Source organism: Pseudopipra pipra, chromosome 7 (genome assembly GCF_036250125.1).
Source record: "Pseudopipra pipra isolate bDixPip1 chromosome 7, bDixPip1.hap1, whole genome shotgun sequence".
NCBI lineage: Eukaryota > Metazoa > Chordata > Aves > Passeriformes > Pipridae > Pseudopipra > Pseudopipra pipra.
This window is the reverse complement of record NC_087555.1, coordinates 5,703,741-5,721,918: the sequence shown is the minus strand read 5'-3', so window position 1 is coordinate 5,721,918 and position 18,178 is coordinate 5,703,741. Positions and strand designations below refer to the sequence as shown.

General features: G+C 45.9%; 1 protein-coding gene and 1 long non-coding RNA gene across 7 annotated transcripts in view; one reads left to right on the top strand and one right to left on the bottom strand.

The window, feature by feature from the left end:
- The window catches only part of ERBB4 (erb-b2 receptor tyrosine kinase 4), a 605,204-nt gene extending 594,881 nt beyond the window's left edge, over window positions 1-10,323 (top strand). For all 5 annotated transcript variants that reach the window (XM_064661948.1, XM_064661949.1, XM_064661950.1 and 2 more), the window contains one exon: window positions 1,881-10,323. In XM_064661948.1, the coding sequence (XP_064518018.1) occupies window positions 1,881-2,317 (437 nt within the window). In that variant the 3' untranslated portion in view covers window positions 2,318-10,323. The remainder of the gene's footprint in view (window positions 1-1,880) is intronic.
- LOC135417559 (uncharacterized) overlaps window positions 8,272-18,178 on the bottom strand; it is a 119,587-nt gene continuing 109,680 nt past the window's right edge. For both annotated transcript variants that reach the window (XR_010432104.1, XR_010432103.1), the window contains 2 exons: window positions 15,861-15,944; window positions 8,272-9,524 (listed from right to left, as the gene is read on the bottom strand). This is a non-coding gene — a long non-coding RNA (uncharacterized LOC135417559). The remainder of the gene's footprint in view (window positions 9,525-15,860; window positions 15,945-18,178) is intronic.

Genomic DNA, 18,178 nt, shown 5'->3' with positions numbered 1-18,178 from the left:
TAATTTGCTCTCAAACCTTTGCATTACCTTTAAAAAAATTAATTAATGCAAATGTAAATGCCAAGTCACTAGTGTGTTTGCTAAGAATTTGGAAGCCACTTATCCTTTGTGTTACATGGTGGGAATGGAGCAGTAGCAATTGTGGAGTCCACTCATGGACCTGCACTTCAGCAACCTCCTTTGCAGTGAGAGTTAGTTTCTGTGAACCCACACACATGTTCAGATGTGGGTGCACCCTGGAGATCCTCAGAGTTCCCTGAACAGAAGCTCCCTGAGCCCTCGGGGATGTGGCAGTAGCAGCTCAGGAGAAAGCACCTCCTTCCTGACTCCCTGGGCACAGACACATGCTGTGTGTTCTGTCCCAGCTGCAGGGTTCAAATCAAAGCACTTCTTGGCTCTCATTGCTAAAAAACATACATTCCCACTGTGCTTTTATACCCAAGTGTGTGCACATGTGCCTGCTCACCTCAGATTCAGTGACATTTTATCTGCCTGTTCAAAGGTGTTCACTGGGTCTTGAACTTTTGCCTCTAATATTTTTGGCCCCATCCTAGATAAAACCAGAGCTGAAGTGACCACCCTTGTGGCAACAGGCAGGGCCTATTTCCTTGCAGGCAGGACTCTGTGGTTGGGGTGTCTGCAGAGCCCCTGACCAGCACCATGCTGCTGGAAATGGAGGTCTTGTGTTGACATCCAGTGTGGCACAGACAGGCTGAGAGCATCCCTCAGTAATGGTGGTGGCCTGGAGACTCTGGTTTGTACGGAGGTGAAAGGCAGAATTAATACTGGAAGTGGGTTTGATTTGATGATTTCCAACCTTGAATGAACTGGATACTTTGACATCTTGCTGCAAGGGTCCCACCACCAGATGCTCTTGTCCCTGTGTTGCCTCCAAGCTGTTCCCTTTGCAGCCCACTTGCAGGTGACCTCCTCCTGCCCAGCCCCATTGGCTTTTCTGTTCTGCAGTGAGACCTCATCACACACAGAGCAAGGCAGAACATGGCCCTTGGCAAATCCACTGCTCCATGGCTCAGTCACCTGTCTATGACAGTGGGAGAGCCCTTCCTAGGTGCACGTTTTTAACCTAGGACAACCAATCTCTTTATGTTTCTCTTCCCTTCTCACCTCCTGTCAAGCTTTCCATGCAAGCAAGCAAGCATTTTCCATTTCCAAGCATATGCCTTAAAACCTTTCTGCAGTTCAGCTACAATTTTTTTGTGGTTTTAATCCACAGCAAGTGATTTGAAGCAACTGTAACCTGCTCCAAGTCCTGTTTTGCAGCTGATGTAAGGCTCTCTTTTACCCTGTCCAGGGCTCATTTGAATCATTTTTTTAATAATGCTTTGAGGCCCTTTGTCCTTCAGGGATGGAAGGTTTTTAATCAGGAAAATTGTTCTGTTAGAAATGAAGCTGTCTTAGAAGTTAGCCCTTGGGGTTTTGTGCAGAGAGGCTTAACTAAAATTTCTATAGAGTTTTCTGGATGGAAAGACTGCAGAGCAGAGGGTTTGCTGGGAGGTCCAAGGTTGCACAGAGAGAGTCAGAAGTCGGTCAGCATGTTTGGATCTGTAGATCATGTAGTGAGAAGTCCAGAATAGCACACAGGCTATGGCTCAGTGAGAGCCGTAGTTTAGTTGGCCAGTTTGATGAGTCAGTTTGTCTTCTGAGGTCTCTCTTTTAACCCATACTGTCTGTTTAGTTTGTAAATACTTCACTTTTTGCTAGTGTGTGTTCAACATATTTGGCTCCTGATCCCATCTGGAGTTTTAGGAATGGCTGGGGTAGAGGACTCACTGGTCCAAGTGCTGTTTCTGGTCACATGATACTTGCTACAGGATGGATTACTCCCTCTCTTGGCTGATTTATTTTTGATCTTTCCATAGATTACCTAAACCCAGTGGAAGAGAACCCATTTGTTTCCCGACGAAAGAATGGAGATCTCCAAGCTGTGGACAACCCAGAGTATCACAATGCTCCGAACGGGCAGCCCAAAGCAGAGGATGAGTATGTGAATGAGCCATTGTACCTCAACACTTTTGCAAACACCTTGGAAAACGCCGAGTACCTGAAGAACAATTTGCCAGACAAAGCCAAGAAGGCCTTTGACAACCCAGACTACTGGAACCACAGCCTGCCCCCACGAAGCACCCTCCAGCACCCGGACTACCTGCAGGAGTACAGCACAAAATACTTTTACAAACAGAATGGACGGATCCGGCCCATTGTGGCAGAGAATCCTGAATACCTCTCCGAGTTCTCCCTGAAGCCTGGCACTGTGCTGCCCCCACCGCCCTACAGACACCGAAATACGGTGGTGTAATGGCTGCGGTCTCACAGAAGTGGAAAGGCAACCCCTTTTAGCTGCCTCACTCTTTCTCTCTTGCTCTCCTTTTCTCTCTCTCCCTGTCCTCCCTCCCTCCCTAACCTCCCTTCCTCCCTCCTTCCCTCTCTTTCTCCCACAAGCTTCCTCTTCTTGCCAATTCACTCATTTTTGATATTTCTAAGTGAAAGGATGTCTTGGAGTTGATTGCAGATTGGGTTGGGAACCTGGAAAGAAGGAAGGAAAGAGACTGAAAGAAGGCATGTACAACCTGGCCTTTCTCACTCTTCACAAATCCAGCGGATTGATACTCAGAGAAGCCAGTGGGCACCAGGAAAGGCTCTGGCAGTGTTGCCTGCTGTTGAGTTCATTTTCAGTGATTCAACCAGACACTGTAGGAAAAGCCACAGAGCAGCTGATTCTTTCAGCAGGAACTGATGAAAGTCTGTACAGCATTCCTGGAAATCTCAATGCAGTTTCCATCAGGGTGAAAAATGGACAATTTTTATATCCTGTGTGATAGCATAGTAATTGAGATTGAGAATCCAATTTCTTTCTCTAACACTTTCTATCCCAGCAACTGAAAATGGCTAACGTGGCTTTTCATAAACATTCAGGTCTTCATTGTGGCTTTCCAAGAAATGATGATGTGACTCCCGTATATGGCTAAACCCTTCTTCTGAGCCACACCATGATTTTATGCCAGTTCCCCACCACAGAGACTCCCACTCAGAACTGGTACATGACACAACCATTTTTGTATATGTGCCAACAGGACAAACACTTTAAACACAAATCCCCTTTCAGAAGAGAGTAACAAAACCACACCTCCAGCGTGTTCTTTTTGAAGCTAAAAAACAGGCCAGGAAACCAAGATTTGTACGCCAAAAGCTTTGCTTTCCTGTTTTATACTGGCTGACTTTAAACACCTCAAAAGACCTACACTAATTCTTCTCTCTTTTTCTTCTTCATGACCATGAAGGGAGTTGGGGATGCTGTCAGGCAACACTGAGGACAAGACAGAGAACTGGAGAGTTTGATAGGCGTCCTGGAGTCTGCTGGTGTTCTGTGGAGTGGTAGTGGGAAGAGTCCTTTAAACTGGAAGACAGATACTGGACTGGAGAAAATGCACATAGCAGTTCACTGGAAAGTTAGTTTGCACTTAAGCTATGATTTTATTTGAACTGTTTTCTGGATTTTGAATGAAGCAATATGGAAGTGACCAGCAAAATACAAAATAATAATTTTAAATTAAAAAAATAATAATTATTATATGTAAAGGATGACTGTGGAAATGCCAAAATGAAGCAAATCAAGTCTTTGGAACAATGTCTGCCAGCTCAGAGAGGCCGATGGATTGACTGCTTCAGAGAATACAGTGACAGAGCAGCCAGGTCTTACTCCTGCTGTGTGAAGGACAGGAGAGCAAGGCCTGGAATGGGTCAGGGGAGGCAAATGTCCTGCTCTGGTTTGCAGCACAGAACAAAGCCTTTTTTCTAAAAGGAAGATTACTCTGGCACAGAAGATGGTGCATATGAGGTTTGAGAAGTCAAAACGTGCATGACTCGGAGAGCTTTCTGTCAAAAATGTAAATAAGTATGAGTCAGTCTCCTTGCACTTAGTTCTGCTTTCATCAAACTCATTTTTTAGGTAGACACCCCCACCCTATCCCCTGGCCTGCTCCTCTTTGAAATCTCTTTCAGCCAGAGTTCTGGACGTTTTTAGCAACCTGAGGCAGATGGAGCTGGGAAGGAAGGTGTAAGGGCCGGAGACACCGATGGCTTGCTCCTGACTCACCAAGACCTGTGTGTGTAAGAGCATTTGCATACCTTCTTCCCACCAAAAATCTTAAGGAACTATTAAGTACCTTTGAAGATCTGCCTGTCTCTATCCACCAAGGTTTTTAAAGGGGAAGAAGCAATACTTGATGGATGGCAGTCTTGGGTGACACAACAGTATTTCAGTTTATGCACTTCAGTTCTGTTAGAGTCAAAGATCTTTGGGGTGACCTAAGCTGGCAACAAAACCAGCAACAACCAGTGGTCTGGATATAGCATCACCCTTCTCTGAATTCCTGCCATCCCAACAGCTTGCCACCTTTAATCTGAGGAAAGCAGAGGAAGGAGTAAGAAACAAGCAATAGTTACCCAAAGCTTGGTGGCTCAGGGTCAGCTTGACAGAGGTATGAAGAGATTTCAAACCTGGGTTGGTTGTAACTCTTGTAGATGGAAAACAAACTGTGTGTGATCACAAGTCTGGTTCAGCCAATAACCTGTTTCTGCATTAGGTGTGTCCAAGTCAACTTGAACCACCCGGGGGGAGGATGTTAAACCTGTAAACTGAGTATGTAGCTGAAGGGTCTGAAAACAGCAAGAACAGGTACAGATCTGTGGGCTGTTCAAAGGAGGCGCTGGGTCAAGTGGCACCAAGGTGGTTTGTCATGGCAGAACAAAACAGCCAACAGATGACTGACAGGGGATAGATGGTTACCATCCTGCATCTGAGAGGCTGTGCCAGAGAAAGGGGTTGATTTGTCTCTGAGTAAGTCTTTTTACTGAGTAACTCCTAATGGAGAAAAAAAATGAAATAAAATCCCAGCACAGGTCACATGCTTGAATTCAGAGGTGTTCTCAACAGCTGCTGGGGCAGAGGCATACACACCTCTGGAGCTGGGCAGGATGATGCTGGGATGTAGCTGCTAACACAAGGTGAGGCCTGTTTGTTCCTCTAGTAGTTAAGTAGTGCCAGTATTGGAAACAAGCCCGCCGAGTAATCCAAATGTAAATAATGGTGGGGTTTAACAATTTAACATTTTATTTCTTACAAAACTTGAATTATTTATTCATTTGTTGGCTGTGGGTGTACTATAATATATTAAGTAGTGTGGAAATGCAGAGGTTCCTGGAAGTGAGGCAGCAGGAAGGCTGGAATGGGACCTGCCTTAGGATAAGGCTGACTGGCAGCCAGGCTGAGCAGTGCCAAGCCATGCTAGCTGGGTCTGGAATAGCAGAGGGTTAAGGAACACAGTGATTCATGATCAGGGAAGACTCCACACACAATTTTTTTTTTTTTTTTTTTTAATTTTCTGAGCTGCTGGTTTGAGTGCAGTTGCCAAAACTGGCCCTTAGATTTCCTGCTATGCCAGTAGCTGCCCCTTGCCCAGCAGATCTGAGGCATCTGGTTAAATGGCTTCTTCTCCCTAGTAAGAGAACAGTAGTTGTCTGAACACAGCCCACAGACCTGCCCCTCTCCTCTGGAAGAGTAGTTCTGAGCTATGCTGGCAGCTTTTGTCTCTTTGACAAGGAAAGTTTAACCATGGTTGAAGGTAAAAAGGGAAACTGAGAGCAGAACTGTTTGGCTGCTTTAATCTGATCAGCAGAAACATCTGGCTGGCCCCAACTCATGTCTTCACCTCGCTGGGTATCACTGCTTGCCTTGATGAGAGGAATCGGGTAGGTGCACATGGCAAAATCATGGCAAACATTCAACTGTATTATGGTGTGAAAGATGAGGGCCAGACTCTTTAATGAATAATGACAGGTTTGGGAGAAAAGCAGATATTTCCACACACAAACTGCATTTTGTCAGCACAAAGCAGCAGGTGAGTGCATCAACAGAAGTACTTTGGGGTAATTCACTCTCTAGTTCTACAGAGAACATGGAACACTTGGTTTTTATGGATTTTTTTCAATGCAGTCTCCTATTTGTGAATGTTCTCCTTCCCCGTATCATGGGGAAGGAATGACAGAAGAGTGGCGACCAACTTCTGAAGAGCAAGTTTTTACCCAAGTCTGTATCAGCCGTTGTCCAAGGCACAAAGAAACACACTAAAGGAAAGAGAACAACAGCTTATTTTTTCCTAATCTCTTTCAGTGATACTTGTCTTAGCTGTTATTATCTACGTGAGGGTTATTGCAAACAGACGTGGATGCTGGAGTTGATTGACTTGCTCTAACACAATGGACTGAAAACAACAACTTTTAAGTTCCCATCTTCAGCTCTTTTCAAATTTTTCTTTATCTGCAAAATAGCTGGGAGGGATTCTTACATGGCCACTCAGATGTAGCAGAGTATTTACAACTTGCTTTCAAACAGGTCATCTCTCGCAGGCAGTAAGAGATGAAAATAAACCTGAGCTAATATCCGCAGTAGGAGCCACCATGTGGGTCTGTTTCAGGTACCTTGAGCTCAGCCCCGAAATCTTTTTCTGTGTCCAAAGATAGGATGTGTTAACCCTGGTTGTACTACTTATTTGGTAGAAAATGTGTTTCTTGACTGCAAGACTTATCTGCAATGATCTGATACCAGTTTCCACTAAAGACTTGTGAGGGAGAGCATTTCCTTCCCCCTCAGCCACGACCAATCCCAGCCTAGAAGCAAAGAAAATGACAGCTCTGGAAGAGCAGCTCAGCCGTGACTCTGTGGATCCACTCTTTCCATAGCTTTAGGTAGAGCTGGGCAGTACGGGGGAGAAGTACAAGCTGTGAGGTGAGTCAGCCCAGAAATACAGCTTGGTTTTGGGGATGGATCTATATGGGAGCTTCAGATATTAAAGGAAAAATCTTTTTTGTTTGATGGGGTGTCTGTGTAGGTGTTGTGCATCATGGTGGCAGCTAAAGGAATGACAGGATTGTTTGAACTCCTTTATTCCATCTGGGAGATCAGGAGACTGGCACAAGTCAGGCTGTTGGTTGTGTAATTCCTCAGAATAACTGAAGGCATCCCAGTAAGCTGTGCTTCCCCGGCAGCCCTGTGCACTTGGGGCAGGTGTGCCCTCCTGGAAGGGGTAGCAGCCACTGCAGCACCCAGAAGCATGGGGACTCGGACACTCACACCCTGTATCTGCCCACCCTTTTTGGGGGAGGGAGTGGAAGCACCAGAAGTGCCCAGGGCCTCGCCACTGGGCAGCGTCCACTTATTGGGATGGGTGTTTCCCTCATCTTGTTCAGCTCATGTCTCAAGGCTTCCTCCCTGATTTCTCAAGCATGTTTTAGAACTGTGGAGCTCAGGTTGGTGTTTACCTTCTTGGAAGGCTAACTGGAGGGTGATGGATGGAACAGAGGATTTTACATAAATGAGAGCCAGGCCTCTGGTTATCAGTCACCCCTTTGGCTCTTAGAGAGCACCTCAGAGGGGACGGTGTCGAGTTCCCTTCTCAAGGCTTTTTCAAAAGATGGTGATACACAAAGACTCTGCTCATTTCTAGCTCTGTCACTTGCAATATTCTCACTGCTGTGAACCTTAGACCTCTGCTGCTGACAAAACAGCTCGTCTGTGGTTACATAAAATCTTGGATTTGGGTTCAAATTGTATTTTAGAAGACCAAGGCTGTGCAGGCTGGGGTGGTTGGTGTAATGCTCATGCTTCATCATGTGCAGGGAGTTGTGATTGTCTCACAGGGAAGGCACTGTGCAGTATCACTGTGTGTGCAAGATTCCCTCTTTTATTTTCTGCCTGTTGCTAAGTGTTTGTTACACTGGTAGAAAAGGTCATCAGCATTACAAGTGGGAACAAATAACAGCTTTGTGGCTACAAGCACCGCTATAAAATGTCAAAAAATCATATCTCCACCTTTGTTTTAATTTTGTTTTAGCACAATTTTATTTTACCACTGTGTGGATTAGTAGGTTGTTCTGATGGTGGATTCATTGCTCTTGAGGAAAGCATGGACAGCTGAGGCTGTTGTCAGTGGTGCTTGCAGTGATGGTTGGGAGCTGCCTGTAGATTTGGGCAATATATAGCATCTTTTGGGAAATTTTGTGAGTGTTCAGATCTGACTGATGGTGGTGGGACTTGCTTGAACTGTAGCCAATCTCACCTCCTAAGCAGAGCCAGAGGGATGCCTTCCACCCAGGGTATCCTCCAGCTGGGGTCTGTGCCAACAGGCCAGGAAAAGGTGTGAGGGGAAAACCCAAGGGCATGATCCCAATAGAAACAAGAGGAGTCAAAGCTGCTTTTTTTTTTTCCCTTTTTTTATTATTTAATTTTAGGAGTGAGCTTTGTGGGCCTTGGTTGAGAGGGGCTTTAAGGGGAGCTTTGTAAGGCATTAGGCAGTGTGAGTAATTACGTCCCAGTTCTTCTCCCCCTTCAATAAAAAAAGCCATGAAATTGTGTTCCAGCTGTGTTGTGGATGACCCCACCAGGGCAAAGGCACATCCCACCCAGCACGCTCTCGCTGGTGGCTCAGGTGTGACCAGGGCCACAGGTACATGGAGCCATTGGCTGTCGTTTGCCAGCAGTTTGGGCCCCAGCCCAACCTTTGAGCCCTCTTAGAGGGAAAACACTGTATTGTCCATAGCACTCCGAAGACTAAACCCTTTTGGGATAACCGTGGTACCGAACTGTGACTGGTATTTTATAAGTTCAGTGTAGATATGTATGCCGTTCTCTCGAGGTAAGGTACTCTGACATATGTAGCATAAACTGGTCCTGCTGTTAAATGGGTCGATTATTAACTGAGCAGCTGTGTAGGGGGTAGCTAACTTTGAATGCACAAAACCACTGTTCCTTTGGACATGGGACTGGAGGTAGGTGCTGGGTACTTGTCTTTTTGTGGTGGGGTAATGAAGAGGAAAATGAAAGTCAATGAGAAAACAAGTAATTTTTTATAGCATTTTAATTTTGGAAATTGATACCCATTCGATACATTATTCACAATGGTTTTAATCCCTTTTGTTGCCCAGTTTTTGCTAATTCCCCAACATTCTAAGCTGGAATTTCTAAAGAGGTAGTGAGCCTAGTGTAGGGAAGGGAAACTAAGGGGAAAAAGAAGTCTCCTTCTAAGAACAGAGGTAGCCAAGTTGTATTTCCTGACCTGGTGGTCCAGAACCACCAGGTTTTTTTGATGAGGCTCAAATTCCCAGGCCTGGAGGATGTCATTACTGTCCCCTTGGAATCAAAGGGTCCCACCAGGAGAAGACACAGGGATAGCACCGAGCTCCTGGGAGAGACCCTGGTCATGGTGCCTGCAGTCACTGCAGCCAGTCCATCCCAAAGGAACCAGCCTGGCCACCCAATGGGAGATGGCCATGACACAGAGATGGTGCGGGGTCTGGGTTTTAGCCAATTCTCCATGTTCTCAAAGCACAGAGAGACAAAACAAAAATACTTCTGCCTTATGAAGTACCTTCAGAAGAAGAGAAGTGTCAGCATGTTGGAGAAGACATTCATTTCTTGCAAAGTGATGCATTCAGAGTTAGCTGCCTTTCTGAAATAAAAATAAAAAAATACAAAAACTACTGTATGTTACTTTGAAAATGTGAATAGTATTTTTATAGCTTGTTAAAGACACAGCTAGTTGCATTTGTAAATAAGGATAATGTTGCTTTTATTTTCCTTGTGGACACCATTATTTGGAACATAATTGTCCTTAGGGTTGATTTGTATATAGGTAATTTGCTTGTGATTTAAGCCGCTCCTCCCCCTTTCCTTTCTCTCCCTTCCCACTCTCTGGTTTTGTTTAGAAGTACCATTTTTGGCATTCTATGTGATTCTGTGTTTTAGCACTATTGTGGTGTGTTCAGACTTTCTGCACTTGCTTACACAGTAGGATAAGCCAATTGTGTGTGGCGTAATGTTACTTTAACCTTTTGTTCCTCATATTTTAGCTATCGAGGATTATACACTGCTAAAATACTTACTGACCTGGGTTAATATTAGCATAATTTAGCATAATTTCCCTTCTTTTCATGGTTTCTTGTTTTTTCTTTTTTTCCTTCCCTCCCCTTTTGTCTTGTTTGGAGGCTGGGAAGAAACCTGTGGATCTTCTCTTTGTGTGGTTCTATTCTCCCCCTGCCCATGTGCCAGCCCCAAGTTTCTCCTCATGGCCCTTGGGGTAGAGCTGTATCTGTTTGTTAAGGCAAATGTAGACTGCGACCCACCTTGCATCAACCCACACTCATCCCAGCTGAACAACTTGAGAACTGTTCTGCCTTTTTGTTACATGAATCTGTCAGAAATATATTTTTAATTTAATATAAATGAAATTCAATAAAATATGAAACAAAGTCTCTGTGCACATGTGAAATCTCTTATCGGGGGGCTTGAGCATTGCCAGTGCCATGGAATTCCCACATCCACAGCCTCAGACCCTGTTTGGGGAAAGCCCTGGGGTGGCCCTGAGCTGGGGCAGCCACACACCCCAACACACACCCCTACACACATCCCCACCTACCCACACACACACACAACTATCAAGGTACACACACCCCTACATACACACTCCCCCACACACTGCTGCACTCAAACCCACACTCACACACACCCCTAAACACCCCCCCACTGCCCCCAGTCTGCCTCACTGCCCAGAGAGCATTAGCCCTGCATTACCAGGCCTCTGGAAAGCATTTTACATTTATCAAGAAACTGTAAAGGTCATTTGGCTCTTTGAGGCGCATTTTAAAACACTCCAGTGTCCCTGGATTGCAACTCTTTCTTTCATGAATGACCTCAACATTTTATCCCCAGCAGCCTGGAAAGGTCATTGCAGACACACACAATTCCCTGAGTGGCTGTGCCAGTGCTGGTACCTTCTCTCCTACCTTCAGGGAGCGCTGCCAAGAGCACAAGCTGTTTGTAACAGTACTGCTTGCTGAAGGGGGGTTAGGGTAACATTATTAGGCATTCATGCTTTACAGCTGTAGGTAATATCAACTATATTTTCCATGGGGGGAGGGTGGGTGAAGCAAAACAGTGCTGCTGCAAGCCCACCCTTGTACAGGATGGCAGCAGGCTGTGGCACCGTGCCCCTGGCACTGCATCCATCTCCGCACCATGGGGCCCTTCCCATGCCTGGCCTGTGCCCAGGGGCACACACGCCCTGAAAGGCTCCAGCTAATGAAGTACCACACAGAGGAAACAGTGCCTGATGCAAAGGCTGAGATTTGACATCATGAAACATCTTCACAATATAACATCAGAACTTCAGCAATACTTCAGAATAAATAAAGACCAGAGACGTGAGCAATACAAGATTTAATATACACACCTCCCCCTGCCCCCTTTCCCCAAGTGGGTTTTATTTACCTGACCAAAAAAGTAAAAGAAAGGAGTAATCAACCCACTATTATTATATATTAATTTAAAACCCCCTGCAGCTCATTCAGGGAAACTCAGCAAAGGCCATGGAATTCAGGTGTTCAAGGTGGGACTAAAAAGCACAGTTTAGCTTTTGCAAGCAGTTTCATGCTGCACTAGTGGGGATGAAGTTCTCTGCAGCCCTGTGTCACTCATGAATCAGATGGACACAAGCATATGAAATTACTTAAACCTGAGGCCTCATTGCTGAAGAAAGTTGATCTTGCAGCCACCAAGGGGATGTCCCAGTCCATGGGCCACCACATAACACCCAGACTGCCTCAGCAGCCACAGAGAAAATTGACATGGAAGATGGTAGCTATGACACGATGGGGGACAGGGGACATAACAGCAAATTGTGGGGGCAGTCATGAATGTCTGTGAGAATAATTTGCCCCTCGAAGAGCCCCTGAGACTGCAGGGAGCCTCCACATCCTCCAAGAGATAATACTGCTGGGAATAGCTGGGTTAAGTTCCCTGGCACACCTGCAAGCCCAGCTCAGGGAGCTGGCATGAGTCTTTATTAAAAAAAAATAAAAATTAGAAAACTCTTTCCATGCTGTTTGCCACCCTCCATTCAAAACCATCTTCCCCACTGGAGCAGGGCATTGCTGGGTTTAACTCCTACCAGTCAAGTCTGTCCAAAGTCCTTGCTCAGCAACTCTGAAGGGACACCCATTCCGTACCTCCAACCTGTCATGCCTGTTCACCTCTCCAGAAAAAGCAGCTGACAAACAGCCAGCACAACTGAAAAAAGCCTCCTTTACTTACCAGGAAAAAAAACCAAACTGTAAAAGTGTGTGTTTCTACTGCTACACCCCTGCCAGTAGCTAATGCTGGGGGTCACCAGAGCACTGGGACAACAGGAGTGGGCTGCACAAATCCAGGAGGTGTCAAGCACATTAATCATGACCTTTAACACAGGCCATATGCAAAAAGCAGTTAAAAAACCCAAAGTAACACCAACACCAAGTAAAGACCAAGTAAGGCCGGTCTTAGCAAAGCCCAGCTACTGCCCTCTCTCTGCTGCACTCTCCTGTTATGAGCCAGCAGTGAAATAAGAGTTCAACACAACCTTTGAGCCCGAGCCCTTCACATGACCGTCTCCACCATGCTGGATCACAGAGAGACAACATTTGGGCAGCAGGAAGTGATTTTGCATAAATGGTATATAAACTTTCTGCCAAGACTGTGCCTGTCCCTGTGATAAATCCTCTCCCCTACCCTTTGCGTTTTCCACAAAACAAAAAGCCTTTACTATTATTATGCAAAGAAAATCTGTATGAATTGCTTCCTGCAATACATGGGCAAGTCAACAAGATTGTAGCAACAAGCAAAGGAATCATATTTTCCTTTCAGCCATCCCCACAGTAATCCTCTTTTTTTTCCTGTCACACAGGGTGTGTGCTGCTGTGCCCCATTCAAGGGCCTTGTGCAGAGCTGAACAGATGAATTACTACAATGGAAACCACAGAATAGAAATAGTCATGATTTTTCAGACCCCTGTACCAAAATGTGCTCCTGGCAAGGCAGGGAACAGGACCAGGGTGGGATGGGAACAGGGGAGGGCAGGGGGTATGAAGTACTTCTCACTGTACTGAGTGAGAAGCCAACTAACTGATCTCTTCTGTGACCTGCCGCTTTAGCACCTGTGTCTTTCTCTGTTTCTCTGGCTCTGACGGTCCAGTTTGGACTGAGGACTGCAGAACTCCCCCTGCCTTTCTCAGCAGCTGAACTGTGGCTGAAGGCATCACACACTGCAGCACAGCACAGAGAAGGCAACCTGGAAAGCAAACATAGACACAGCTCCAGTGAAATCCAGCTTGCCAGCAGCAGGATCCAACTACTCAAACACCAGGTCAGTCAACAGTGAGTGGTCCTGTGCACTATTGCCTCTGAGGGGCACAAAGCATCCCCTGGGGATGGAAATGACCTGTCCTTCTCTCCTTTTCTATGTATGGGAGCAATTTTCCACAGAGGAGTTGTTTTCTTCTTCTATTACCTTCTAACATAGCAGATGACACGTTTGGGCTGCCCAGTTGACTACTACACTGAATGCCACATCACTGCTTTATGTTTCAAAGGAGCTGTGGCACCCCAGAATCCTGCCAAGCCAAGGAAAATAAACCATAGTTAAGGAATACATACTTAACATGGCTTAATGCTGAATAGTGATGTCAGTCTTACCCAAAGGCCACCCCACCTGCACCACTGTCTGTAAAATGTCATTTCCAAATGAGAAATGCAGCAGAAGCCCCCCCAGTCTGTGCCTGTCAGGGTGCTGCATCTCTGCTGCCAGTCTGCAGGGAGCTGTGTGCCCTGGGCATGCTCAGCCCCCCAGGAGCAGGGTGATTCCCTCACCTAATGTGGTGTTCTGCCAGACTTAGGAATTGTTTGTGTATCTGAGACAGACAGATTGCATGTCCTACCATTAGATGTATTGTCTTGGCCAGAAGAGAGAAATGAGGCAAGAACTTTCTTTTTCTGTCACTTTATCTGCTCTGTGCAGGATTACCAGATTATGCAGAAATATCAAGCAGCATGTTTGCACTGCATTTGCATTTTTTACAGAGAAGAGTAAAATGTGCTCATTTTGATTGAATGTATCTACAGCCTCAGGGGAGAAAATAATCGTGCATGGAAGTTGGAGTAACAGCTGAGTAATTTTCCTGTGCTGGTCCACAGCACAGTTACCATGGCCTGAGCTGGCCCCCAAGTCCTCAAGGGCAGCAGAACCATGAGCCAACCCTGGCAAGCCCTGGCTTGCCTGTACCAACACACCCACATTTGCTCACTGACCTCAGGGAATGGGGCACAGGCCCAGCAGACACTTCAAAGTGTCGCATCGAACGTATGTGGACAGACGGATTAAGGCAGCTTTGGTGAGTGCAGAGCTGAGCACACCAGAGGCAGAGAGATGGATCATTTTGGCTGGAATAGACCTCAGGTTTGCTGCCGCTCCTCTTCACACAGCCCTGTGCTCTCCAGGAACGCCCAGGGGTGTTCCTGTACTGATGCCAGTGGAGTCCTCCTCGTGACATGGAAAAATAATTCAGTCTCAGTAACTTTACTGTTCCCGCTGTTTTCTTTGGTTCTGTAAGCCATAAGCAGTGGCAGAGCAACCAAAATCTGTGAGCAAGGAGTTTCCTTCTTCTGATGGGTTTTGTTGTCAGACAAATTTACAAAGAAGTTTGCAGGTGGACTAAAGCTGTGCATTTGCAATGGAAATCAATAGAGGCAGCTATCAGGGCATAGCATGGTTCAGCATGTTTTCTGGGACCACAGGGATATGGTCTCCAGGTCTAGAGTCTCCTGAGGAATTTAAATTTTTTTCTTATTACATCTGTTATCCCACCACCCCTGGCTAGAAGTGTGATGGAGAAGGACACTGCTCAAAGCATCCCACCACCAAACACAGGAAGGAGGATGGAGATATTAATCTCCTAATTCATTCAACTGATTACATTTGTATTTTGTTGGAATCAACATACTGTTCTGTGTCTCTGTCGGTAAGTGGGGCAAAACCCCATTGAGCTTTAGTGGCATGGAAGAACTACCAGGTGACTCTGAGACTGCAACAGTTAAAATAAGTTTGACTCCAAATTTAACAGGACTCAGAATAGCAAACTATTCAGAGGTGAGTACCTTTGTGCAGGGAAGCAGCTTCACTTCAGTCAAATAGAGTGGAGAAAAAATGCAGCATGTTTCCTGTCACATTAGAATTATTCTATAGCTCTTAATAAAGACAAAAAGAGGAGGAGTAGGTGGATATTTTAGAAGCTATTGTTCAATAGTTTCAAATGGTATCTACAGTAACTTGGGATTAGTCTAGAGGAGTGACATCCATAACACAACAGACGGGCTATGTCTCCTGCTGCTCCTTGCAACTTGGACAGCAGAGGGAAAAATCAGAAGCCCGATGTTTCCTCACTTTTACTATTCCCCATCCCACCATGGGCTGCTGAGTTGGGGTTAAACCACAACACACCCTATTGTGCTTACATTACCTGAAAGCTGGGTGAGAAGAGATGAGAAGAGATTGCCCTGAATTTCAGTACTTTTTTTAACTCACTGAACAGCAGAGATATCTTCTTGGTTTTCATATCATTCTGTCAAAATTCACTTGCTGTGCAACACTCCTTGGCAAACCTGCAGCAAGACTCTGGAATACTGCATTGGGATGACAGACAGCAAACCCAACCATCACCATGCCCTGACTGCCTGTTTAGAGGGCTTAGACCTCACCAGGGCACGCCAGCAGGGTTTTGTTGTATCCTAGATTTTGGAGAAAGCAGGGAGGTACTAATATCAGTCCTGCCACATCAGATGTATAGAGAGGAGGTGGTTACTGCCCCAGCCCCTTTGCAAATCCAGCTGGAGACCATAAACGATTGCTCTCTTAAAGAAAAGAAGCATTTGTTCTTTACCTATACCACTAATGACAACAGAAACTTTAGATTTATCTTACCTTTCTTTGGGTGTAGATAGCCTCTGAAACCATCCAAGCAGACAGCTCTTCTCGTAGTTGTCACTGGCACAACCTTCACCGTGCCTGCAAAACACATCATTGTAAACTCATTTCTGGCCCTGCCTCATTTGTGGCAGGAGGCTGGGACTGTTGCTAAGGACTAACAGAGGCCTCTGAGCATGCTGCCAATCCAGCACAGCCAGAGGCTTTTCTTCAAATACCAAGAAATGCATTTTTCAAGAGCAGCAGTGTATGGGACATTACCCCAAAAGAGAATTTCTGCAACGTACAGTGCCTTGTGTGTTCGAGGACCTCCAGGTTGAGCTGGAATAAAATCTCTCCCCAGCTGAAAAGCCAAAGTGCTTGGACTCACTTGGCAACAGTGGAAGTCACTGTGGCTGCCCAGGGAGGAAGAGAAATGACTCTGTGGGGTTCCTGGTCATCCCTCTGCCCAGACACACCATCCAGTTCACAGGGACTACAGCAAATTCATCCTCACTTTTAGTGGTCTTAGAGACTGAATATACCCTGCCTGCAAATGCCACACGCCGGCTGGAGGAAGGGTTAGATGGACAGGGGCCATTAGTCCAAAAGACTGAATTGCCCTGAACCACCAGAACTAGCTTGGAGGTCCTAGGCTGACCCATCTTCCCTTGGTTCAGGCTGTGGGCATGATTGCTTCTACAGTGGCATCATGCTCATTGCTGCAGTCCTGATCCCTCACCCCTCACTGTGCCTCCTTGCTTTTCCTGCTGCACAGTGGAAACATACTGTATGGCCAAGCAACACTGCTGCCCACCACAGCCCACCCTGTGCAGGCATGAGCCAGAGCTACATCTTTCCCCAAAATCCTGCTGGAACATGGCATCCATGCAGTCTGCAGCATGCCTGCTCATCCCACACGATGCTGTTACCCCCAGACATCAGCACTGGGTATCACACAGGCTGTTGCAGGGTGATGGCACAGACAGGGTATTTCCTGACACTCTTTTTTATTAGAAGTTAAACTTTGTACATTTAGCTGTAATTTTCTAACTTCCTTCAAGAGCTAGGCCTGGAGGAGATAGATGCATTTAGGACACCTGACATAAAGTTTGAAGCTTTCTTGTTAGAGAAGGGCACCAGCAGCTCAGTCAGAAGAGAAGAGAAAAGAGGAAATGACCTTGTTCAGAAAGGCCTTGTGGCCCTTGCTATGCTCCTGCGGTCCCACAGAAAAAAAAGAACAACAGAGGAGTTTATTTTCCTCTGTGCCCCACATAACCCAGCCTGAAAAAAAGAGAGGGATGACTTTACAACTTATTTAATAACGCAAAACCTGAAGAAGGGGCAAGCTGCACAGAATCCCCAAGAGAGATTGCAAAGAGTCAGATTTGCTGATAATACACTACTTGCAAAAAAAGCTTCTGCCATTCCCCTCTTGACACAGTGCCTGTTGCCTACCAGAGCAATCATATCCAAGTGTAATTGTCTAACAATTGTTCCGCACTGAGAAAATAGTTCTGATTACAGACATTAATACGTTTAGGCATTAAGCTTCCTCACTGTAATTACCCTTGAGCTTAGTCTCACAAATGAATTAATGTGCTGATCACTTGGACTAATAGAACTAGCAAAAGGGTTATGAATTGCTTCCAAATCAGATAAAATCAAGCGTGACATCATTTAATTAATTTCAGGGCTTCGGAGGAGGAGAAAAGGGGGTCAGCATGATGCTGAAAAGAAACGTATCTTTCCCATAGTGTTTTCTTTGGAGACAGAAATACGCAAACAAGGGAGGATGGGGCTGGGGAAAGGGAAGATGCACACCAAGTGAGAAGGAGGTTGCTGGAAATGGGGCTGTACAATCTATGTGTATGAGCAGGCAGACCTGGGTGGTCGCAGCTGCGTGACCAATTAAGTACAGCTCACACAGATGCAATGGATGGATTTCTTCTGGGTATCAACAGATGCACTGCTCTGATTTTGAGTCATTCTCTGAGTGCCACGGCCCATGCATAACCCCTTTTTCTCCCCCAAGCAGAAAGCCTGCTCCTGGCCTTCCCCAGGATCACAGTTCCTCTGTGAGAGCTGAGTGTCTGAGGACAGCATTGCCAAAAACCCATCTCCTTTGTCATATTTTCTGGCAGGGGATCATCTGCCAGGCTGTCAGCACAAGGCTGGGCTGGCCACTGCTATGATAAGACCATCTATTGTTACTCTCCTTGACTTCTCCTCCCCTGTTGTCTCGGTTTAATGACAATATATTCAGGAGGTAGGACCTCTAATGACAATCCGTGGCAGATGGTGGGAATGTGTTTCCAACCCTGGGGCAGTCGGTT